Consider the following 26,101-nt stretch of genomic DNA (forward strand, 5'->3'; position numbering starts at 1 on the left):
GACCCGTCGTGGGACAAATAGATTAGCAGCATCTCTGTGGAAAGGTGAGGAATATTGTTTTTTATTTTAAATTCTTTTGCAGATGACAAGGGCGTCGGTGGAATGGGCGAGGTCGTAAGTATGGTTTAATTAAGATTATACAGTCTGTGTCATTCTTTCAATTTTAATGGACTTTATTCTGGGTGTCTGTGTTTTCATACAATGTGACTATGGGGTTAGTAATGGGGTGTCCTATAGAAGCCTCTCCATTACTAACCTCAGGACTTGATGTCACCTGACAATACAAAGGTGACATCAACCCCCCCCAACTATCACCCCACTTGCCACTGCTACAGGCAAGTGGGAAGAGCCAGAATTGGTGCATCTTGGAGATGCGCCTCTTCTGGGATGGTTGAGAGCTGATGTTTTTAGCCTGGGGGAGGCAGTATCCATGGCCCCTTCCTAGGCTATTAATATCAGTTCGCAGCTGTCTGCGTAGCCTTTGCTGGTTATTAATTATAGGAGGATCCTATGTCATTTTTTTTTACGGTCCCCCATTTTAATAGCCAGTAAAGGCTAAGTATACAGTTGTGAGCTGATATTAATAGCCTAGGATGCTCCATGGGTATTACCCCCTTCCCAGGCTAAAACCAATGGCCACCAGCCATCGGCTTTCCCTCTGCTGGTTATGAAAATTATGAAAACACCTGAGATAATGGCTTAACTGTCTGGTTATAAAAGTGATAGATTTGGACAAACAACTGCACTCAGACAATATTTTCAGATTGCATCAGAAATGTGAAGTATTTATTGAGTAACACCACAGTGGTCAATAGAGTTCTGAGGTAACGTTTCGACCCTTTGGGTCTTTATCAAACCTCACTTAAGGAGTGGAGAGTGATGGAAGAGAGAAGAGGACACTTGTCCGATGGATGGAGACAGAAGCTCCACAAAATATCCAAGAGGACTAGGAAGTGCAGGGGTCTGGAACGGCTCGGACAGGGAGCAGCGTCCCTAGAGGCACTGTGGGTCCAGCAGGAGGGAGGACGGCGGTAGTGTCCTCTTCTCTCTTCCATCACTCTCCACTCCTTAAGTGAGGTTTGATAAAGACCCAAAGGGTCGAAACGTTACCTCAGAACTCTATTGACCACTGTGGTGTTACTCAATAAATACTTCACATTTCTGATGCAATCTGAAAATATTGTCTGAGTGTTTGTCCAAATCTATGAATTTACTGGATCCATTCCAGGTTCAGCCTGCACCAGCTTCACTTCAACAGAGTGCACGCCTTTCTCTTCTAATTCTGGTTATAAAAGTGAGACACTTACCTCGTTTTCAGTGTCAATCCTTCCTCTTTAGCTTCCAATATTGGTAACAGTTCAGGTAGATCTCTTGATATATTTCTCCTTATTATCTCTAGTAATTGCATTATTACATGGGATCTTTATGATGTTACATCGTCATCTTCTCCCCATTCAGGTCCCTACAATATCGGATCCTCTCGGTGGAGATCTTTTATATAAGAGAATTTTACTGATTGACCTGTCAAGGATGAATAGTGACAGGGACAATATGACAGAGAGGATATTACACCTCACCCTCGAGATCCTCTTCTGGCTTACTGGAGAGGTGAGAGATTCTGATGATTTCACATTATATTATTCTTATCTATCTATAACAGATGGACAGAACTGGAGAGGTGAAGACTCTGGAAATGTCTGTAGTGAGATTTCATAATGTGTCTCTCCATAACCAGGATTACACAGTAGTGAAGAAGACCTCTAGTGATCGCTGTCAGGCCCCTGTGTTTGAGAGATGGGGAAGACCCCTGAGCCCAATCACAGGACCTCCATCTCACCCCCTGATACATGAGGACATCAATGACCAGAAGATCCTAGAACTTACCTATAAGATAATGGAGCTGCTGACTGGAGAGGTGACACTGCTGGGAATGCTGGGACATTACACAGTAACGCTATGAAGGGATCAGGGGGATGACAGTATCATTGTATGTGTCAGGTTCCTATAAGGTGTCAGGACGTCACAATCTATTTCTCCATGGAGGAGTGGGAGTATTTAGAAGGACACAAAGATCTGTACAAGGACGTCATGATGGAGGTTCCCCAGCCCCTCACATCACCAGGTAATAAACAGGGCTAAATACACACAGCCTATAATTATCTGTATGTAAAGAATGAATTCAGTCCATGTATGTGTTTCCTCAAGTTCTATCCAGTAAGATGACAACACCAGAGAGATGTCCCTGTCCTCTTCTTCCTCAGGACTGTAAACAAGAAAACCCCAATGTTCCTCAGGATCATCAGGTAGATGGAGAGAAGGTGTCATGAGATCTCCCCTGTGATGTGTAGGCAGCTGTGAAGGTCTTGTGCTCAGTCTTGTTTCATCCACCAGTATTATATGTTTTATCCTTGTGTAATGAGAATGATGGAGATGACAGGATTAGAGCTGATCATAGATGTGACTTCTCCTTCTGTCTGTTACTTTTAAATTTGTTTCAGGGTAAATATCTGACTAATATTAATACTACAGAGACGTATGTGAGGGCTGATGAGCCATGGAAGGAGATTTCTACAGATTTCCGCCTAGGTGAGTAGTAGATAAACGTAGAGAGGAGTCATATTTTCTACTCATTCACTGGCTACTCCAATATTGTGGTGAATTGTTTAATGTATATTCATGGAATTTACTGTAAAAATAATCTGTAATACAGCTCTGGCAAAACTTAAGAGACCACCACATCAAAACCCTGTCATGAGCAGCCCAATCTCCAGACCTGAACCCCATTGAAAACCTCTGGAATGTAATAAAGAGAATGATGGATAGTCACAAGCCATCAAACAAAGAAGAACTGCTTACATTTTTGCGCAGTGTGAAAGACTGGTGGAAAGCATTCCAAGACGCATGAAAGCTATGATTAAAAATCATGGTTATTCCACAAAATATTGATTTCTGAACTCTTCCTGAGTTAAAACATTAGTATTGTTGTTTTTAAATGAGTATGAATTTGTTTTCTTTGCATTATTTGAGATCTGAAAGCACTGGGTTTTTTTTAATTGTGACCAATGTTTTTTCTTTGTCAGAAAAAAAATACAAAATGTATTGCTTGGAAATTTGGAGACATATTGTCAGAAGTTTATAGAATAAAAGAACAATTTACACTTTACTAAAAAAAAATATACCTATACAGAGAAAAATCAGACAAACTGAACATTTTGCAGTGGTCTCTTAATTTTTGCCAGAGCTGTACAAACACACAAAACATTTTTTTGGGGAAAAATTTCATTGGTCAAAATTGACATGGAGATTTTTTTTTTTCACAATGTATTAAAAACTTGTGGTACATCCAGAGGCGTACCTAGGGTTTTGGTTCAGGAGGCGAAGCTTCTGAGTGGGCCCCTAACCAGGTAACCTTGATTACAACTGGGTGACGCACCCTAAAAGTGGAGGAGAACCTCAGCAGATGACAGCACTGTTGCTGAAAATAATCTCTATACAAAGACCAACATTGATATGGTCAGTGGTAGATACCAGCCCTACAGAACATATAACAGATCAAAGTACAGTTACAGATGGTGACTTACCACTGACATTCTTTCTGATGGAGTTGTTCACTTTTCTGGTCATATCCATCACAACTTCTTCCACCCGGGACTCATCTGCAGAAATTACAACAAAGACACATTTCACTTCTCTTATTTTCAGCACGTCACCATCTATTCCCAACCTGCACAAACACCTCATCCTACTGGTACCCCAATGCTGCTGCCATATGTGTCCCTATTACTGCACCTGCTGTGTGGTTCTCTGTGCCCTCTAAATTCTAAAGCAATCCTCTAGAATATAGTAATCCCGGGCGCAAGTGCCCTAGAAAACAGTGCCCACATTTTGCTCCCTACCTAGAAAGTAATATTGCCCTGTGTGCCCCTTTGATAGTCACAGTAACCTGAGTTCCACTATAACAAGAAGTGCCCACTTTACATGTAATTATGTCCTGAGTCTCCCCCCGTACAGCTCCCCTATGCACAGTATAATGCTCTCTTATACATAACATGATACCTCCTCACTGTAATGTACCTCCATGCAGTATACTGACCCCTTAGTAGCCTCCAAACTGCTTGATGGCCCCATCACTGTGATAGTCCCTTCACTGTATTCCCCTAGATAGCCTCCATATAGTATAATGTGCCAGATAGTCCTTAATATAGTGTAATACATTCCCCATAGGCCTGTATAGTATAATGCATTCCCCATAGGCCTGCATAATGCATTCCCCATAGGCCTATATAGTATAATGCACTCCCCATAGGCTTTTATAGTATAATGCATTCTCCATAGGCAGCCTGTATAGTATAATGCACCCCCATAGGCAACCAGTACAGTATAATGCACCCCATAGGCAGCCAGTACAGTATAATGCACCCCCATAGGCAGCCTGTATAGTATAATGCACCCCCGTAGGCAACCAGTACAGTATAATGCACCCCCCATCGGCAGCCAGTACAGTATAATGCACCCCCATAGGCAGCCAGTACAGTATAATGCACCCCCATAGGCAGCCAGTATAGTATAATGCACCCCCATAGGCAGCCTGTATAGTATAATGCACCCCCATTAGGCAGCCAGTACAGTATAATGCACCCCCATTAGGCAGCCAGTGCAGTATAGTGCACCCCCATAGGCAGCCAGTACAGTATAGTGCACCCCATAGGAAGCCTGCATAGTATAATGCACCTCCATAAACAGCCAGTACAGTATAATGCACCCCCATAGGCAGCCACTACAGTATAATGCACTCCTCATAGGCAGCCAGTACAGTATAATGCACCCCCATAGGCAGCCAGTACAGTATAATGCACCCCCATAGGCAGCCAGCACAGTATAATGCACTCCCATAGGCAGCCAGTATAGTATAATGCACCCCTACAGGCAGTCTGTATAGTATAATGCACCACCATTAGGCAGCTAGTACAGTATAATGCACCCCCATTAGGCAGCCAGTGCAGTATAGTGCACCCCCATAGGCAGCCAGTACAGTATAGTGCACCCCCATAGGCAGCTTGCATAGTATAATGCACCCCCATAGACAGCCAGTACAGTATAATTCACCCCCATAGGCAGCCACTACAGTATAATGCACTCCCCATAGGCAGCCTGTACAGTATAATGCACCCCCATAGGCAGCCACTACAGTATAATGCACTCCCATAGGCAGCCAGTACAGTATTATGCACCCCCTTAGGCAGCCACTATAGTATAATGCACTCCCCATAGGCAGCCACTATAGTATAATGCACCCCCATAGGCAGCCAGTACAGTATAATGCACCCCTATAGGCAGCCAGTATAGTATAATGCACCCCCATACGCAGACTGTACAGAGTAATGCACCCCCATAGGCAGCCTGCATAGTATAATGCACCCCCATAGGCAGCCAGTACAGTATAATGCACCCCCATAGGCAGCCTGCATAGTATAATGCACCCCATAGGCAGCCAGTACATTATAATGCACCCCCAATAGGCAGACAGTACAGTATAATGCACCCCCATTAGGCAGCCAGTACAGTATAATGCACCCCCATAGGCAGCCAGTACAGTATAATGCAGCCTCATAGGCAGCCTGCATAGTATAATGCACCCCCATAGGCAGCCAGTACAGTATAATGCACCCCCATAGGCAGCCAGTACAGTATAATGCAGCCTCATAGGCAGCATGCATATTACTGACGTCATCGCGCCCGCTGTCGGCGTCGGTGATGTCAGACGCTGACGGGATGATGGGAGAGGGAGCGTAATGCTCCTTCTCTCATGAATGCGGTTAGCTGTATCGGCATCCAGCCGATACAGTTGACCCAGCGATGACGAGTGGGGGGCCCACTGCTGGCACCGGACCCCCACGCCTCCTCAGGGGCCCCATAGCGGCCGAGTGTCAGAGCAGGGAAGTCGATTCTCCCTGCACTGCCACAGAATGTAACTGTATCGGTGCAATGTGCTCGCCGATACAGTTACATAGCGTAGCTCCGGGTGGGCCCCCTCAGAGCGCGGGGCCACCGCCCCCTCTGCCTTCCCTGGTAGCTACGCTACTGGGTACATCTCTGTTATGGCAAAGCTCTGAAGTAACAGAGGGACTTCTGAAGAAACAATTGAGAATTAGTGAGACAGATGAAAATAATTGGGAATACACAAATATGTTGAAATGTAGCTCACCGGATTGACCTGTTTGATATGTCTTGAGAACCCTTATCTCCAGACGGAAATCGATTGACTTGGCTAACTTTGACATTGGCAATAGGCTGTGAAGGTATTTATATTGATGTACAACAATGCATGGAGCACACTCCAGAACCATGATGCCAACTGTGCACTTCTGTCACAGACAATATGCAATATTAATTCAGTCTCCCAAATTACTATGGTGCTTTATGGTGATGCATTACATGATCATTAAACAGGAAAACATTTGTGCAACTTACTTGCCATATGCTAACTACTTTGGAGCTGCACATTTGGCTGTAAGAAAGCAGCCCAAAAATTCAACAGGCTTATATTTTTTTCATATCAGATCAAAGGGTGACCCCATGAACTTTGATTAATTGCAATATCATACGTGATGTCACAATCTGCACGTCGCTCATGTTACTGTATAACCTCAGATTTAAGGACAGATGGGCAACTGTCAGAATACCAAGTAGAAAAAATCCACCATTTTGGAGAACAGACTTCTGAATAACTGTACAATCACATGAGATAGGTATATCTGTTATAAAGGCTACAGTGATATGGAGAATCATGAACAGGTAGCAACAGGTCATCAGGATTTTCACACGGTTTAAAAGAACAAGATAAAGCTCCGTGTTTACATTCTTGTCTGCAAGGGAATATTGTAGAGAAAAGAGGACCATTAAACTTGTTTAGGATTTACGCTATGTAATTAGCATAGATAGATAACGAGTAACAAGCCCTTCCACTTCACGTGCAAACAGTTCTCGACCAGCAATAAGGAAAAGACAAAAAAGGCTCTATTTCTTCATATACATACCGTATATACTTGTGTATAAGCTGAGTTTTTCAGCCCCCTATTTTGGCTGAAAAAGACCCCCCTCGGCTTATACACGAGTCACGGTCCCAGTGCGGAGGTCCCCGGCATCTCCGGAACATGCCCGCACTCCCCTGCAGCCTCGGTAAGTATTCCTGGTGGCTGCTGACATGGCTGGCAGTCGGCACAGGCAGGGACACCCGCGCGCTATGGGGGCCAGGCGCCTGTGCCGCCGCTTGCTCAGGACCCCGGCACTTGAGATATTCACCTGTCCCCGTTCCACTGCCGCGCTGTGTCTTCCGCGTCCTCTGGCTGTGACGTTCCGGTGAGAGGGCGCGATGACGTGGTTAGTGTGCGCCCTCTGCCTGAACAGTCACTGCAGAGAGCGACGCTGAGGAGCATTGGCCAGTGACGAGAGGTGAGTATGTCATTTTTTTTTATTGCAGCAGCAGCAATATAGGATATAATCATATCAGCATAAACTGCACTGATATGATGCAGCATTATATGGGGCCATCACCAACCTTTATGGAGCATTATATGGGGCATATTTTTCTATGAAGCATCTTATGGGGCTATCATCAACCTTTATGGAGCATTATATGGGGCATATTTTTCTATGGAGCATCTTATGGGGCCATCATCAACCTTTATGCAGCATTATATGGGGCGTATTTTGTTTGGTGCATTTACCAGGAGCTGCTGCATTTCCCACCCTAGGCTTATACTCGAGTCATTAAATTTTCCCAGTTTTTTTGTGGCAAATTAGGTGCCTCGGCTTATACTCAGGTCGACTTATACTCGAGTATATACGGTATATATATATTTTTAAAAACGGAAAGGCCCAACACCAACAGATGAAGCATCTACTTCCAAGTAGGTTTAGATCGGTATTTTCCCAAACTCCAAACCTCATGGCCCCCAACAGGTTTTGAGGTTTTCCTTAGTATTGCACACATGAGAGAAATTGTGGAAATTTCTGATGCATTGATTATAATTCCACCACCAGAGACCAGATGTAGAAAGACATCAACTAAGGAATGTGTTCCTCAGACCATTTGGGGGCATCACAACCTTGGACCAGACCTCATTCGCAGGATAATAAAGCTTTCACACTCCTTATTTATGAACTGTACCAATATTTACGGCTACAACTGTTTCTCCCGTTTCCAATACTAATAGTTTTGCTTCACGTCACTTGTCTTATCTATTGCATTATTCCGGTGCGTATAAATATGTGACTCTTGAGAATTTGTGTTATTCTATGCTTGATGAAGAGACCTGAGTAGTCTTGAAAGCTGCCATTTTTTATCATCTTTTCAGTTAGCCATTAAAAGGTATCAACCACTAAGGACACTCAAATTTCAATATTTTCCTATCTACTGACTAACAAGGTACATAACTATATATTTTTCCTGTATAATCTTTATTGGCCTACATAATTTTCAACTTTGATTTGGCCATTAATCAACTTAGATCGTTCAGTAGAAGAGGAGATCAGAGGTATAGACCTGAGCCATCAGACATGCTCAGTCGTTGACCTTCTTGCTATCTCTTTTAGTCGTTTTATATGTACGGTGTACAACACAAAGGTTGTAGGAGCCTCATAGTCACCATTTTTCATAAAAAAAAACTTAAATGCATGAACTGTTTTGTTATTTTGTCTAGGAAACCATTTTTATATAAGTAGAAACGAAATCAGCATTCTAGTGATTACCAAACATGGCAACAAATATATCACAAATACCTGTGGTTGGGAGACCAACAACAACGTGATATGACGGCAAGAGATGCACAGAAGAAAACATCTGCATGGACGGATTGCCAGTTTAAAAGAATAGCATTCTGTACTGCAAGTGAATATTGGTGTCACTTGTCAAGCCTTTAAGCGTCAAACAGTGTCTTGACAAACCATCAGAAGGTGTTTGCACAACGTTGGGCTACGAGCCAGATGTTCAGCTTCATGTTCCATTGATCTCATTGCACTGCTCTCAAAAACTTTCATGTTGCACAGCAAAAAAGCGATAGAGACTGGAATGGAGATCTATCCTCTTCAGAAATGAGTCCCGTTTTGTCTTCAAGATATATGATAGTCAGAGATTGCTATGAAGATCACGTGGAAAGCACAGTGAAAAGGCATTTACAAGAGAACATTACACCGGTTCTACTCCCGGGATTATGATGTGTGGTGGAATACTGTACTGTAGCCCATACTCTCTAGTTCTGGTTCTAGGTACATTAATTAACATTAATAGCTCAGTGTTACATTGATTTGGTTTTAGAACCAGAGGTGCGGTCATTTCTCTAAAGTCTTCCAGGACTGGTTCTTTTCAACACAATGCCAGGCTGTATGTTGCTTAGAACCACGGCGTGTTGTGTCTCCAGACGTGTCTCCTTTCAAACACATCTGGGATGACAGTGGTCGGCATATACAAAATGAGCTGCCAGAAACGGATCTTGATGCTTTGCCCAAGTGCATTCGGCATGGTAGAATATTCCTCAGACAACCATTAATTGCCTCATTAATAGCAGCCAAGGAGTGTAAGTGCAGGGATTTCTCTGCTTGGCGCTCTTATTCTCTACTGAATAAATTGAGATGTTTCAAAAATTTTGTTTTTATTTTTTCATAATTTGCATATTAGTAACATGGTTATCGATCCTATGATATTCATAATTACACAACTTTTCCTTCTTGGTATTGCAATTTCAATGTTGAAGAGCGTATTTTATGTATAATAAGAAAAGTGATCAACCAAATAACAGGGGACTGGAAATCGTGGCTTGCAGAGAACATTGGTGCAAATTCTTTTTCAGATCCCCTGGTGCCCCCCATATTTGTAAACTCATGACGGGAGACAATGTTTCCTTTTTTTGTCATCACATGTAAAGAAATATAAAGGACCCTCTTTTTTGTATCCACACCTTCTCTTTTTGTATTCCCTTATATTAAAAATAATTCAATAGAAAAAGACATGCAAATCTAGCCCTACAATTGCTCCAAAACCATGGTTTAGTTTATTTTGCACCCTTTTATAAAAAAAAACGCTAAGTACCCTATGTTTTTAACGTTTACAGCATGTACTCATTATTGCAGTAGGCTGACTCATTGTTTATGTGTATACTTGTGCATGTGTGCATTAATTTAAAGGGAACCAGTCAGGACCTCCTTGCCCTCCAATCCAGCAGCATTCAGCTATGTGTGATTAAGTTCCCTCTCTAACCAGCCCTGTATAACATAATTCAGTTAAATGCTTTAAAAAAGCATTTATAACCTCCACTTTTCCTATGCTAATGAGGACTTTGACTAGTTGATGGGGCGTTAGTTCCCCAAACTAGTCAGCCCTCTTTCCATGTTATCACACCCCTGTAGGCGTGATAACATAATTTGCATGAGCTGGCCACATCGCTGCTCATGCAAATCTGTGCATGCGCACCATTTATTCCGAAAGCGTCCCTGTGTCTCTGAAGCCGGGTGTTCTCTTCCCAGCTTCAGACACTACCACTGTGCATAACTGGAAGTCATCTTCTGGACGTGCGCAGTGTGCGCCTCTGAATCCGGGAAGCTTACACCTGGCTTCAGAGACGCACTGCACATGACCAGTAGCCATCTTCTGAACTTCCAGACATGCGTAGTGCACATCTCTGAAGCTGGGAAGTGAACACCCGGCTCCAGAGACACAGGGACGCTGCCGGAGTGAGTGGCGCCTGTGTGTTGATTCGTATGAGCTGGCGATAAACATGGACTTACTGGCTTCAGCAGAGAAGTGAAAACAGAAGAGCTCAACTTGGTGACTAACATCATAATTTACTACCTGCTTTGACGTCTACTGTTGCCACCTCTCTCTTAGTCACTTTATGACTGAGTTTTACTGTAATTTGTTCATAAGGTTATGTTATAAAATGTACAATCGCGGATTAAAATTAATATAATTTCAAGGCACTATTGAAAAACATTAAGGGGAACTTGTCACTTGAAAAAACGCTATTAACTTGTAGATATGGGGTTAATCTGCAGATTAATAGCATTCTGAACCTACCTGGCAGGGCACTTAGAACTACATTGGTGGGAGGAAATTAACTTTATTCCTCCTGGTAGCATTCTGATTTCGGTCACCAGGGTGATGCTGCTGTGGGTTCAATCACTGATCTGTGTATAGAGAGAGGCGGCTGTACCTGCGCCCTGGCTCTGACTGACAGCTGAGTCTAAGGCTGAGCTGATGTCAGTCAGTGCCGCCCTTGTGACTGACAACAGAACATTACCTGGACGAATAAAGTTAATTTCCCACCTGCAGTGGTGGTCCAAGTGCCGGCGCTGAGCAGGTTCAGAATGCTATTAACCTGCAGATTAACACCATATTTGCATGTTAATAGCGTTTTATCACATGACAGGTTCCCATTTAATTTGTTTGTATTTTTTTTATGGCAGATGACTGTGCCAGGAGCTCTGAGGAACTTCTGATATTTACAGATTTTAAAGAAGAAGATGATAATGGTATCGCACCAGATATGTATGAAGAACATGCTATTACCACCGATATGCTTCCATCCTTTCACACCAAAGATCTAACACCTGATCATTTTCAACAGCTCCTAACTTCTGATTCATCTTTTGTTAAACAAAATATAAGTCACAAAAGGGATTTTGAAAATCAAAGTGCTCACACAGTGGAGAAACAATTTTCATGTTTAGAATGTGGGAAATGTTTTAAATATAAATTCTATCTTGTTAAACATCAGAGAAGTCACATTGGAGAGAAGCAATTTTTATGTTCAGATTGTGGGAAATGTTTTAGCCATAAATCAAAGCTTCTTAGACATCAAAGAACTCATACAGGGGAAAAGCCATTTTCATGTTCACATTGTGGGAAATGTTGTTCTCAGAAATCAGATCTTATCAAACACCAGAGAATTCACACAGGGGAGAAGCCATTTTCATGTTCAGAATGTGGGAAATGTTTTAATCAGACATCAGATCTTGTTAAACATCACAGGATTCATACAGGGGAGAAGCCATACTTATGTTCAGAATGTGGAAAGTGTTTTACCCGAACTTCAGATCTTTCTAAACATAAGAGAATTCACAGAAAGTAGAAGCCATTTTAATGTTGAGAATGTGGGAAATGTTTTAAAGGGAACCAGTCGTGTTGGATAGCTATTTGCCTGCAGATATAGGGTTAATCCGTAGGGAAAGCGCAGTCGAAAGATGCCGGGCTAAAGCATTGAAAGCATACAGGGGAACTAGCGTAGATACAGTTGCTTTTAGTGCGGAAATCGGGCACCTTTCTAACACTGTTTACCTGCAGAATAGCTTTATATCTCCAGGTAAATAGTGTTATCTCACTTTACTGGTTCCATTTAAACAGGATTCAGATCTTGTTGGACATCACAGAATTCACACAGGGAAAGAAATAAAATCTTGCTAAATACCTGAGAATGCAACAGTGAAGCATGGTGAAGGTTCATTGCATGTTTGAGAGTACATATCAGTATAGGGAGCTGTTGATTTGGTCAAGAATTATGATGTTCTCAGTGCTGAGAAAAACAGGCAGATACTTCTCCAGCATGTAATACCATCAGGGAGGCGTATGATTGGCTCCAGATTTATTCTGCAGCAGGACAACAAACCCAAACATCTAGCCAATGTCATTAAGAACTATCTTTCGTATTGAGAAGAACAAGGAGTCCTGGAAGTGATGATCTGGCCAATCAGAGCCCTGATCTCAACATCATCGAGTCTGTCTGGGATTTCATGAAGAGACAAAAGGATAGTCTCAAGCGACATCCACATGTTTGGAGCAACCTGCCTGTCAAGTTCCTGCAAAAAGTGTAAGCAAGTGTATCTTGTAGAACTGATGCTTGAATGCTATTTTGAAGGCAAAGGGCAGTCACAACAAACATTGATGGAATTTAGATTTCTCTTTTGTTCATTCACATTCATTTCTTGTTAATTGATAAAAATAAACTATTGCCACTTTTATTTTCAAAAGCTTGCTTACTTTGCAGCACTTTTTTCTGCACCTGACTAAAACGTTTCCACAGCACTATATTTCAAAAGGTGTTGGCATACTGGCCTGTGCTTATGGGATAGCTTCTCACTTATGCTGAAAAAATGGGATCAGTGCCTACTGGAGTCTTTGTTTACTTTAGACACTAAAGGCTCCGAACCTGGTCATCGTCATCTGTTGTATTGATTTGTGGTAAGGAATGACAATTTGTATTTTTTGAATGAAGAGGGATCTTTCACAGGTGGATAGCTGTTATGCTGGACATACAGTGAGTATGGAAAGTATTCATACTCATTTTAATTTTTCACTCCTTGTTTCATTGCAGCCATTTGGTAAATTAAAAATATATATTTTTTTCTCATTAATGTACACTCTGCACCCCATCTTGACTGGAAAAAAAAAAGAAATTTAGTAATTTTTGCTAATTTATTAAAAAAGAAAAACTGAAATGTCACATGGTCATAAGTATACAGACCCTTTGCTCAGTATTAAGTAGAAGCACCCTTTTGAGCTAGCACAGCCATGAGTCTTCTTGGGAATTATGCAACAAGTTTTTCACACCTGGATTTGGGGATCCTCTGCCATTCTTCCTTGCAGATCCTCTCCAGTTCAGTCAGATTGGATGGTGAACGATGGTGGACAGTAGTGATGAGCGAATATACTTGTTGCTCGGGTTTTCCCGAACACGCTCGGGTGGTCTCCGAGTATTTGTTAGTGTTCGGAGATTAAGTTTTCATCGCCTCAGCTGAATGATTTACAGCTACTAGACAGGCTGAGTACATGTGGGGGTTGCCTGGTTGCTAGGGAATCCCCACATGTAATCAAGCTGGCTAATAGCTGTAAATCATTCAGCTGCCGCGATAAAAATGTATTCTCCGAACACTATACAGTACAGACCAAAAGTTTGGACACACCTTCTCATTTAAAGATTTTTCTGTATTTTCATGACTATGAAAATTGTACATTCACACTGAAGGCATCAAAACTATGAATTAACACATGTGCAATTATATACTTAACAAAAAAGTGTGAAACAACTGAAATTATGTCTTATATTCTAGGTTCTTCAAAGTAGCCACCTTTTGCTTTGATGACTGCTTTGCACACTCTTGGTATTCTCTTGATGAGCTTCAAGAGGTAGTCACCGGAATGGTTCTCACTTCACAGGTGTGCTCTGTCAGGTTTAATAAGTGGGATTTATTGCCTTATAAATGGGGTTGGGACCATCAGTTGTGTTGTGCAGAAGTTTGGTGGATACACAGCTGATAGTCTGAATAGACTGTTAGAATTTGTATTATGGCAAGAAAAAAGCAGCTAAGTAAAGAAAAACAAGTGGCCATCATTAATTTAAGAAATGAAGGTGTCAGTCCGAAATTTGGGAAAACTTTGAAAGTGTCCCCAAGTGCGGTGGCAAAAACCATCAAGCGCTACAAAGAAACTGGCTCACGTGAGGACCGCCCCAGGAAAGGAAGACCAAGAGTCACCTCTGCTCCTGAGAATAAATTTATCCGAGTCACCAGCCTCAAAAATCGCAGGTTAACAGCAGCTCAGATTAGAGACCAGGTCAATGCCACACAGAGTTCTAGCAGCAGACACATCTCTACAACAACTGTTAAGAGGAGACTTTGTGCATTAGGCCTTCATGGTAAAATAGCTGCTAGGAAACCACTGATAAGGACAGTAACAAGCAGAAGAAACTTGTTTGGGCTAAAGAACACAAAGAACAGGACAATGACCACAAACACACCTCCAGGCTGTGTAAGGGCTATTTGACCAAGAAGGAGAGTGATGGGGTACTACGCCAGATGACCTGGCCTCCACAGTCACCAGACCTGAACCCAATCAAGATGGTTTGGGGTGAGCTGGACCGCAGAGTGAAGGCAAAAGGGCCAACAAGTGCTAAGCATCTCTGGGAACTCCTTCAAGATTGTTGGAAGACCATTCCCGGTGACTACCTCTTGAAGCTCATCAAGAGAATGCCCAGAGTGTGCAAAGCAGTCATCAAAGCAAAAGGTGGCTACTTTGAAGAACCTAGAATATAAGACATAATTTCAGTTGTTTCTCACTTTTTTTGTTATGCACAATTTCAGTGTGCATAACTATTCACCCCCTAAAGTCAGTGCTTTGTAGAGCCTCATTTTGCCTCAAGGCAAAACTGCTCCAGCTCCTTCAAGTTAGATGGTTTCCTCTGGTGAACAGCAATCTTCAAGTCTGACCACAGATTCTCAATTGGATTAAGGTCTGGGTTTGACTAGGCCCCACCCAAAAATGTCCACATTTCTCTTTAAAAGGGAATCTGTCAGGTCCCTTGCCCCCAGGACCACCAGCAGTTGGTGTACATAGCTAAATACCCTGCCCAACAGTCCCTTTATTAAATTCCCCACAAACAGATATTTATTAAAAGTAAATCTAAAGTCTGTTTATATGTAAATGAGTCCTTTAACTAGTTGATGGCATGCTAATTAGTGATGAGCGAGTGTACTCGTTGCTCGTGCTTTCCCGAGCACCCTCGGGTGACCTCCGAGTATTTGTTGTACACACACGGCTCCGCTCCGTACACCTCGTACACACACGTCTCCTCTCCGTACACCTCGTACACACACGGCTCCACTCCGTACACCTCGTACACACACGACTCCGCTCCGTACACCTCGTACACACACGTCTCCTCTCCGTACACCTCGTACACACACACGTCTCCTCTCCGTACACCTCGTACACACATGGCTCTGCTCCATACACCTCGTACACACACGGCTCTGCTCCATACACCTCGTACACACACGGCTCTGCTCCGTACACCTCGTACACACACGGCTCTGCTCCGTACACCTCGTACACACACGTCTCCTCTCCGTACACCTCGTACACACACGGCTCTGCTCCGTACACCTCGTACACACACGGCTCTGCTCCGTACACCTCGTACACACACGGCTCCGCTCCGTACACCTCGTACACACACGGCTCCGCTCCGTACACCTCGTACACACACGTCTCCTCTCCGTACACCTCGTACACACACGTCTCCTCTCCGTACACCTCGTACACACGCGGCTCCGCTCCGTACACCTCGTACACACGCGGCTTCACTCTGTACATCTCGTACACACACGGCTCTGCTCCATACACCTCATACACACATGTCTCTGCTCCGTACACCTCATACACACATGTCTCTGCTCCGTACACCTCGTACACACACGGCTCTGCTCCGTACACCTCATACACACACGGCTCCTCTCCGTACACCTCGTACACATGCGGCTCTGCTACATCCACCCTGTAAACCCCTCCTGACCCCACACATAAACTTCCCCTCATCCAGCACCATGACAACCAGCACAGCAGAGTCCTGCACACACTGAGGCCCCTGATCATGTGACCCCTGACTCCTCCCCTCCTGTGACCTCATCACAGGTCCTGTGTGCACAGAACAGCCATATATGTGGTGTGCGGCTCTGCAGGTGGAGGTAGGTGGATGTTACTTGTAAACAACCCAGTGTCGTGTATAATTATTTGTGGACGGAGCCATAATTCATCCTCCAGCATATACCCGGCTCCAGCAGGGTCCTCCGTCCCCCGTCTCCTCTCTGTGCGTTTCTTCCATACACACTAATGCCGCCTTTGGCCTATTCTAGCTCTGGGCGATCACATTCAGATCTGCAGACAATGAACTCACTGACAATGCTCGTGCATGTGTCTATCATGGAGAGGCCTCTTTAACCCCTTTCCAATGTTGGGCGTAAATTTACGCCAATGTTGGACTCTCTCCCTTTTATTGTGGGCTCTGTCGGTGAGCCCACATCTTTCCTGGCACATGTCAGCTGTTGCCATCCACCAGCGCCTATTAACCCGTTAAATGCCACTCGGTGACCCCTGTCACGTGATCGCAGGTTGGCATGACAACCAGAAGTCTCCTGGAGACCTCTTAAGGTTGTCACTGCCGGATTGCTGTGAGCGCCGCCTGGTGGTTGGCGCTTATTGCAAGTGAGTAATTCTGCTACATACAGGTGTTCTGATCATCTCTTGTACGTAGCAGGGCCGATCAGGTTATGGCAGCTTCTAGTCTCCCATAAAGGCTATTGAAGCTTGCCAAAAGTAAAAAAAAAAAAAAAATGTTTTTAAAAATATATAAAAGTTTAAATCACCCCCCTTTTGCCCATAAAATATAACAATTTAAAAAAAAAATCAAACATACACAAATTTGGTATCGCCACATTCAGAATCACCCGGTGTATCAATTAAAAAAAATAATCTGTTCATTAGGCTAGGTTCACATAGCTTTAGTGGCATCCGTTAAACGGATCGGCTAACGCTGATGCCCAAATTCACTTTTTTTCTACTATTGCGCTAACACATGGTAGCATTGCGTTGGCATGCGTTAGTAATAGAGGTCTATGCACAGCGAACGCGGACCTGGAGAATAATGATGGCAGGTCAGTTTTAGCATTTAGTGAACCTAATAAAAAGCAAAACAAAAAACAAGTGTGGGATTGCACTTTTTTTGCAATTTCACCGCACTTGGAATTTTCTAGTACACGACATAGGAAAACCAATGGTGTCGTTCGAAAGTACAATTCGTCCTGCGAAAACAAGCCCTCGCATGGCCATTTTTACCAAAAAATAAAAAAGTTATGGCTCTGGGAAGAGGGGGAGCAAAAAATGAAAATGCAAAACCAAAAGTACCTCTGGTCGTTAAGGGGTTAAATAACACGAACTTGGGTCGTCGGCTTTAATCCCGCTCTTTTGCAAAGTTTCCAAAAGTCTTCAGTTGTTACCATGGTAATTATAGACCAGTAAGCTTAACATCCATTGTAGGAAAAAATGTTGGCGAGCTGTAAGGGATGATCTGCGGGGTGTGTGATAGAGCATAAGGTTCGAAGTGATCGATAGTAAAACTGTGCCAGACGTTGCCAATCCGACCTGATAATTTCTTTAGGAAGAGGTTAGTAAAAACCTGGACAGAGGGGAAGCTGTGGATATAGCATGCGTTTGTGCCAGAATTCTGACGTAAATCTCTTTGTTGAGAAACGGACATGTCAGCGTATTTTGCCCAGGCATAGATCGTCCGTGGAAACACACTGACGTGCACAGAACCATTGTCACGCACCAGACACATCGTCTGTGGAAACACACTGACATGTGCACAGACCCATTCACACGTACCGGACACACTGACTTCTGAAAGAGCCCTAAGGCTAGGTTCACATTGCGTTACGGCAATCCGTTTAGCGCTAGTGCTAGCGGATTGCGCTAACGCAATGTTTATTTAGGGGCCGCGTTCAGGTGTCGCGTTAACGTCCCCGCTCTCGCAGATCCCCGATCTGCGAGAGCGGGGAATGGACCTCGGGCGCGCCGCGGACGCTGCAAGCAGCGTCCGAGGCGCGTCACAGAAGAACAGCACATCACTAGCGCGAGCCGAAAAAGGCACGCGCTAGTGATGCGCTGCAGGCGAAATTTACATTGCTGTCAATGGGTGCGCTAACGGACCCGTTGCACGGCGTTAATTGCGACATTTTCGCCGTGCAACGCTGTCCGTTAGCGATCACCCACTAACGCAATGTGAACCTAGCCTAAGACAAACTTGCGATATTTTAACGATTTGCAATAAAAAGTCATCAATATGTTTAATGAAAAAATGGAGCAGAGTCAAATGCACCTTTTTGATGGATTTAGAACAAAAAACGTCATCAAATACTGAAAGGCACAAAAAAGGAAAAAGTGATTTAAAAAAATTGCCAATGATCAATTGGGCTACCAGAATTAGAAAAATTAGAAAGAAAAGCCACAAATCTGGTATAGGGGCATAGAGAATGTTTATGAGGAAAGTTTAAAATTAATGTATTTAATCACCAGAATGGACAAATAAGTAGGGACATAATTAACTTGTACAATTATATAAATGACCCATAAAGAAAATATGGTAAAAAAATGTTTCATGTATAAACCCCTAAAAAAAAACAAACAAAAAAAAAAACAAGAAGGCACCATCTATCTTGTGAAGGAAAACAAGTTAAATCTTCAGAGAAGACAAGGCTTCTTAACCATGAGTACTAGTATTTTGTGGAACAGCCTACCGCAGAAGCTGGAACCATCGATCGCCTCCATTTGTGATGAGCGCCAGTGCTAGTTCCTCGAGTTCGTCTAAGGTGAGCAGGTATGCACCGGTATCGCAGTGCTCGAGAGACATGTTCGAGTCCCCGCGCCCTCATGTTTTGCCGCTGTTACATAGCCACAAGACATGCGTGGATTGCCTGACATACACAGGCAATCACCATATGTTTTGTGGCTATGCAACAGCCGCAAAACATTAGGGTGCAGGAACTGGAACATGTCACTCGAGCATCTGCGATACTCGGTGCATACCTGCCCACCTTAGACGAACTCAAGAAACGAGCATTGACTCTCATCATTTGTCTCCACTAAAGACTTGTTCTGAATCTCGATCCAGTCAATCAACACTCAGGATCAGGAGGGAAAAACGTGCCCATTAGTGAAGACTGGATAATACAGTATGCATGTGCCTAAGCCCCATTCCCTTTATCGCATTCTTTTCCTTGGTTGAACTTTATTGACTTGTCTATTTTTCAACCGTATTAACCACGTAAATTTACGACCCAGGTTTAATGTTCTAGCTGTTAAATACTCTGGGTTTTTGTTAGTATGCCAGTAGTTTAGTAAGTACAGTAAATGGAATTATGGCTTCAATCCATATTTTTGACAAATAAAAATTGTATTCGATGTCTGCTACATTTTTCTGTTTGATGAAAAGCTATTATGGCTGTGACATGACAACAGTTGGCTTCCCTCCACTTTTCTATCAATGTTTAGTAGCTGTGATATGATCTTCAGTAGACATGCACCATGTTGGGGAATACAGTGCATAATACACCAGACATATACAACATTATATAAAATAACACCTCATCTTACATCGGAGTTTCACATCCCTGGGGTTCCATAAAGAATAACTAAATCTTATAATACATTTTTTGTATTATATTCTATCACCTTATTTTTCTTCCTTCTATCACATGCACCATGTTGAAAGTGCTGTTTTAACTGCCTTGCTCATGCTCCTTTACTAGCTGCTTTACCAATAATCCGTACTTGAACACTATTTACAAACCCTCTCTGAGATTTTCTTTTTCCTATGTTCAGACAGGGAGGGCTTTTATAAATAGCAGTTGAAAGTAGCCACTAAAGGAGCAGTTAAAACAGGACTTTAAACATAGTGTTTGGGACAGAAGGAAGCAAAATGAGGTAATGGAGTACAGTACAACGATTCATAAATTCTCAATAGCTGATCAGCAGTTAAATAAAACTAAAGTTTAGTTACTCTTTAAAGAGGTTGTCCTGGATTACAATATTGATGATATTGATGACCTTATCTTAGTTTAGAATGTGTGAAACCTATCCCATCTTTCAATCACCCTTGGCTTCCAATATTGTTAACATTATAGGTGGATGACAGTACCCAAATCCTACTGATTTTCAATGAAACAGAAGACCTCTTTGATTTTGCGTTTACCTAGTTGTAAAACGAATGGGTTAAGAGTTGTCCAGCTGTCAAAAAAAGAAAAATCTTTTGACTAAATGTGTGTTAAATTCCCCACAATTCCAGTTTTGATAATCATGTAGCTTCTTGTAGTCTATGTTTACTTTGCTGCATTATTGGTAGTAGGGTTGAGCGACTTTTACTTTTTTAGGATCGAGTCGGGTTTCGTGAAACCCGACTTTCTTAAAAGTCGGATCTTGTGAAATCGGCCGATTGTTGTGAAAAGTCGGGGGGCCGACCGAAACACGAAACCCAATGCAAGTCAATGGGGATATATTTTTTTTTTTTCTCTCTCTCTCCACACTGGGATCGGCTCGGGTTTCACGAAATTAATTGGTAGTAGTGGTGATGCCAGTATGTATGTATATGATATGGTTGATATGACCGTAGGAAAGCCAGGGAAGAGGGACAATATCCTGTCCCTTAATCTAGGGAGGCCCTAGTCTATCTCTAACCCTAGGGTTAACCCTAAAGGTGGATATGCACGGGTCTCGTACCTCTCTGGGCTCCTACGAAACCCCACGCAGCTCCCACTCTCCCCCCAAGGGAAAAGTTGCAGAAGTAAAAGGGTATCACTGGCTGAACGGAGAGGGAGAAAACCAAGGCACAATCAAATGACAGACATGCAGGATAAAATGCAAAGGAAAAATGGGTGTACAATAAAGAAGCAGAAAAGCAACCAGAAGGAACGCCAAAAGGTAGAGGTATTCGCAACAAACCGCATGCAACAATCTCAAGACGATAAGAGTATCTCTTCAATGAAGCCAGGATTAGAATGAAGATTCTATTGCTCTCATGGAGAGAAGCCAGACACAGGTTTATAAAATCGAAGGGTGTGGTCCCAATAAGCAGCACAGCTAGTAGACCACGAGGACCTTTAAACCTGTTCCATGCCACAAGAAACCTGATAACTCATGAATGGCCAACTAGATTTAAAGATAACCTGTGCTCAGCTAATCGCTCCGATCTTCTAATCTCAGATATATAACAGGTCCCAGCAGAATGCGGCACATTCATGACAGATATACAATACATGTTTATCACCAGTAATTGTATTACATGGGATTCTTTATGGTGTTACATCGTCATCCTCTCCCCATTCAGGTCCCTACAATATTGGATCCTCTCAATAGAGATTTACTTTTATAAGAGAATTTTCTTGACTGACCAGTTAAGGATGGATAATGACAAAGACCAGATGGCGGAGAGGATATTACACCTCACCCTAGAGATCCTTTTCCGGCTTACTGGAGAGGTGAGAGATTCTGATGACGTCACATTACATCATTCTTATCTATGGGAATAACTGATGGACAGAACTGGAGAGGTGAGGACTCTGGAAATGTCTGTAGTAAGATTTATTAATGTGTCTCTCCATAACCAGGATTACACAGTAGTGAAGAAGACCTCTAGTGAGCGCTGTCAGGCCCCTTTGTCTCAGGGATGGGAGAGATCCCTCAGCCCAATCACGGGACCTCCACCTCACTCCCTGATACATAAGGACATCAATGACCAGAAGATCCTAGAACTCACCTACAAGATGATTGAGCTGCTGACTGGAGAGGTGACGCTGCTGGGAATGCTGGGACATAATACACTAATGCTATGAAGGGATCGGGGTGATGACGGTATAATTGTATGTGTCAGGTTCCTATAAGGTGTCAGGATGTCACCGTCTATTTCTCCATGGAGGAGTGGGAGTATTTAGAAGGACACAAAGATCTGTACAAGGACGTCATGATGGAGGTTCCTCAGCCCCTCACATCACCAGGTAATAGACAGGACTAATTACACATGGCCTATAATTATCTGTATGTAAAGAATGAATTCAGTCCCTGTATGTGTTTCCTCCAGTTCGATGCAGTAAGAGGACAACACCAGAGAGATGTCCCCGTCCTCTTCTTCCTCAGGACTGTGAAGAAGAAAACCTCAGTGTTCATCCGGATCATCAGGTAGATGGAGAGAAGGTGTCATGAATTCTCCCCTATGATGTGTGATGGTCGTGGTTCATCTTATAGTATTATATTGAGTGACCAATTTATTAGAGACCGTTTTAGTTGTCATGTTAATGATTTTTTTTTTCTATTCTTCAAAATAATGTAATGCAATGTCTCCATCTGTCTTTGACTTATACAATATTTATTTCAGGGTAACGATATGAACAATATTATTATAGAGACATTTGTGATTGGTGAAGAGCGGTGTAAAGAGGAGATTCCTACATATGATTATCCAGGTGAGTAGTAACTACTAGTGATGAGCGAATATACTCGTTACTCAAGATTTCTCGAGCATGCTTGGGGGTCCTGTTGTGAATTTGCTTTTTGCTCCCTCTAGTGGTTACTAGTTTTTTGACTCTGGTTTTTCTGTCATTTCTTTTATCCGCACCTGGGTCGTTAGTTAGGGGTGTTGCTATATAAGCTCCCTGGACCTTCAGTTCAATGCCTGGCAACGTAGTTATCAGAGCTAGTCTGCTGTGCTCTTGTCTACTGATCCTGGTTCCAGTTATATCAGCTAAGTCTGCCTTTTGCTTTTTGCTATTTGTTTTGGTTTTGTATTTTTGTCCAGCTTGTTCCAAATCTATATCCTGACCTTTGCTGGAAGCTCTAGGGGGCTGGTGTTCTCCCCCCGGACCGTTAGACGGTTCGGGGGTTCTTGAATTTCCAGTGTGGATTTTGATAGGGTTTTTGTTGACCATATAAGTTACCTTTCTTTATTCTGCTATCAGTAAGCGGGCCTCTCTGTGCTAAACCTGGTTCATTTCTGTGTTTGTCATTTCCTCTTACCTCACCGTCATTATTTGTGGGGGGCTTCTATCCAGCTTTGGGGTCCCCTTCTCTGGAGGCAAGAAAGGTCTGTGTTTTCCTCTACTAGGGGTAGCTAGATTCTCCGGCTGGCGCGTGTCATCTAGAATCAACGTAGGAATGATCCCCGGCTACTTCTAGTGTTGGCGTTAGGGGTAGATATATGGTCAACCCAGTTACCACTGCCCTATGAGCTGGATTTTTGTATTCTGCAGACTTCCACGTTCCTCTGAGACCCTCGCCATTGGGGTCATAACAGTTTGCCAGGCCAGTATTAAATGTTTAATGCATTGCAGAAGAGGGATTATAAGAAAGAAGATTCTGAGTTTTTTTTTTTTCTTCTTCCCCTTTACCTCAGAGTGGCTATGCTTGCTGCAGACATGAATGTCCAGACCTTGATTACAAGTGTGGACCAGCTGGCTACTCGTGTGCAGGGCATACAAGACTATGTTATCAGAAATCCTAGGTCAGAACCTAAAATACCGATTCCTGAACTGTTTTCCGGAGACAGGTTTAAGTTTAGGAATTTCGTGAATAATTGTAAATTGTTTTTGTCCCTGAGACCCTGTTCATCAGGAGATTCTGCTCAGCAAGTAAAAATTGTTATTTCGTTCTTACGGGGCGACCCTCAGGATTGGGCTTTTTCGCTGGCGCCAGGAGATCCGGCATTGGCTGATCTTGATGCGTTTTTTCTGGCGCTCGGTTTACTTTATGAGGAACCCAATCTTGAGATTCAGGCAGAAAAGGCCTTACTGTCTATGTCTCAGGGGCAGGACGAGGCTGAAGTGTATTGCCAAAAATTTCGGAAATGGTCCGTGCTGACACATTGGAACGAGTGTGCACTGGCCGCTAATTTTAGAAATGGCCTTTCTGAAGCCATTAAGAATGTTATGGTGGGTTTTCCCATTCCCACAGGTCTGAATGATACTATGGCACTGGCTATTCAAATTGACCGGCGGTTGCGGGAGCGCAAAACCGCAAATTCCCTCATGGTGTTGTCTGAACAGACACCTAATTCGGTGCAATGTGATAGAAAAACCGCAAATTCCCTCATGGTGTTGTCTGAACAGACACCTGATTTAATGCAATGTGATAGAATCCTGACTAGAAATGAGCGGAAAATTCATAGACGCCGGAATGGCTTGTGCTACTACTGTGGTGATTCTACACATGTTATCTCAGCATGCTCTAAACGTATAGCTAAGGTTGTTAGTCCTGTCACCGTTGGTAATTTGCAACCTAAATTTATTCTGTCTGTAACTTTGATTTGCTCACTGTCATCTTATCCTGTTATGGCGTTTGTAGATTCAGGTGCTGCCCTGAGTCTCATGGATCTCTCATTTGCTAAGCGCTGTGGATTTACTCTTGAACCATTAGAAAATCCTATTCCTCTTAGGGGTATTGATGCTACACCATTGGCAGCAAATAAACCGCAGTATTGGACTCAGGTTACCATGTGCATGACTCCTGAACACCGCGAGGTGATACGTTTCCTGGTTTTACATAAAATGCATGATTTGGTCGTTTTAGGGCTGCCATGGTTACAGACCCATAATCCAGTCCTGGACTGGAAGGCTATGTCAGTCTCAAGTTGGGGCTGTCGTGGTATTCATGAGGATTCCCTGCCTGTGTCTATTGCTTCTTCTACGCCTTCGGAAGTTCCGGAGTATTTGTCTGATTATCAGGATGTCTTCAGTGAGTCTGAGTCCAGTGCACTGCCTCCTCATAGGGACTGTGACTGTGCTATAGATTTGATCCCAGGCAGTAAATTTCCTAAGGGAAGACTGTTTAATCTGTCGGTACCTGAACATACCGCTATGCGTTCATATATCAAGGAGTCTCTGGAAAAAGGACATATTCGTCCGTCTTCTTCCCCTCTTGGTGCGGGATTCTTTTTTGTGGCAAAAAAGGACGGATCTTTGAGACCTTGTATTGATTATCGGCTTTTAAATAAGATCACTGTCAAATTTCAGTATCCTTTACCGCTGTTGTCTGACTTGTTTGCCCGGATTAAGGGTGCCAAGTGGTTCACCAAGATAGACCTTCGTGGTGCGTACAACCTTGTGCGCATTAAGCAAGGTGATGAATGGAAAACCGCATTCAATACGCCCGAAGGTCATTTTGAGTACTTGGTGATGCCTTTTGGGCTCTCCAATGCGCCTTCAGTTTTTCAGTCCTTTATGCATGACATTTTCCGGAAGTATCTGGATAAATTTTTGATTATTTATCTGGATGATATTTTGTTTTTTTCTGATAATTGGGATTCGCATGTGGAGCAGGTCAGGTTGGTCTTTAAAATTTTGCGTGAAAATTCTTTGTTTGTCAAGGGCTCAAAGTGTCTCTTTGGTGTACAGAAGGTTCCCTTTTTGGGGTTCATTTTTTCCCCTTCTGCTGTGGAGATGGACCCAGTCAAGGTCCGAGCTATTCTTGATTGGACTCAGCCCTCGTCAGTTAAGAGTCTTCAGAAGTTCTTGGGCTTCGCTAACTTCTACCGTCGTTTTATCGCTAATTTTTCTAGCATTGTGAAACCTTTGACGGATATGACCAAGAAGGGCTCCGATGTAGCTAACTGGGCTCCTGCTGCCGTGGAGGCTTTCCAGGAGTTGAAACGCCGGTTTACTTCGGCGCCTGTTTTGTGCCAGCCTGACGTCTCACTTCCCTTTCAGGTTGAGGTGGATGCTTCGGAGATTGGGGCAG

At 43.2% G+C, this 26,101-nt stretch overlaps 1 protein-coding gene across 9 annotated transcripts in view; it reads left to right on the top strand.

Annotated features, from left to right (window-relative positions):
• The window catches only part of LOC143767365 (uncharacterized), a 307,056-nt gene that overhangs the window by 196,459 nt on the left and 84,496 nt on the right, over positions 1–26,101 (top strand). Inside the window, exons 2-7 of one of the 9 annotated variants that reach the window (XM_077255648.1) lie at positions 1,459–1,608; positions 1,736–1,915; positions 1,999–2,122; positions 2,206–2,303; positions 2,499–2,586; positions 11,461–12,121. In XM_077255648.1, coding sequence (XP_077111763.1) covers positions 1,459–1,608; positions 1,736–1,915; positions 1,999–2,122; positions 2,206–2,303; positions 2,499–2,586; positions 11,461–12,121 — 1,301 coding nt within the window. Of the gene's footprint in view, positions 1–1,458; positions 1,609–1,735; positions 1,916–1,998; positions 2,123–2,205; positions 2,304–2,498; positions 2,587–11,460; positions 12,122–16,498; positions 16,513–21,704; positions 21,856–21,984; positions 22,165–22,247; positions 22,372–22,454; positions 22,553–22,748; positions 22,837–26,101 lie in introns of those variants that run through there. The other 8 variants (XM_077255649.1, XM_077255647.1, XM_077255640.1 and 5 more) reach the window with 8 other exon arrangements.

This window comes from Ranitomeya variabilis, chromosome 4 (genome assembly GCF_051348905.1).
Source record: "Ranitomeya variabilis isolate aRanVar5 chromosome 4, aRanVar5.hap1, whole genome shotgun sequence".
Lineage (NCBI taxonomy): Eukaryota > Metazoa > Chordata > Amphibia > Anura > Dendrobatidae > Ranitomeya > Ranitomeya variabilis.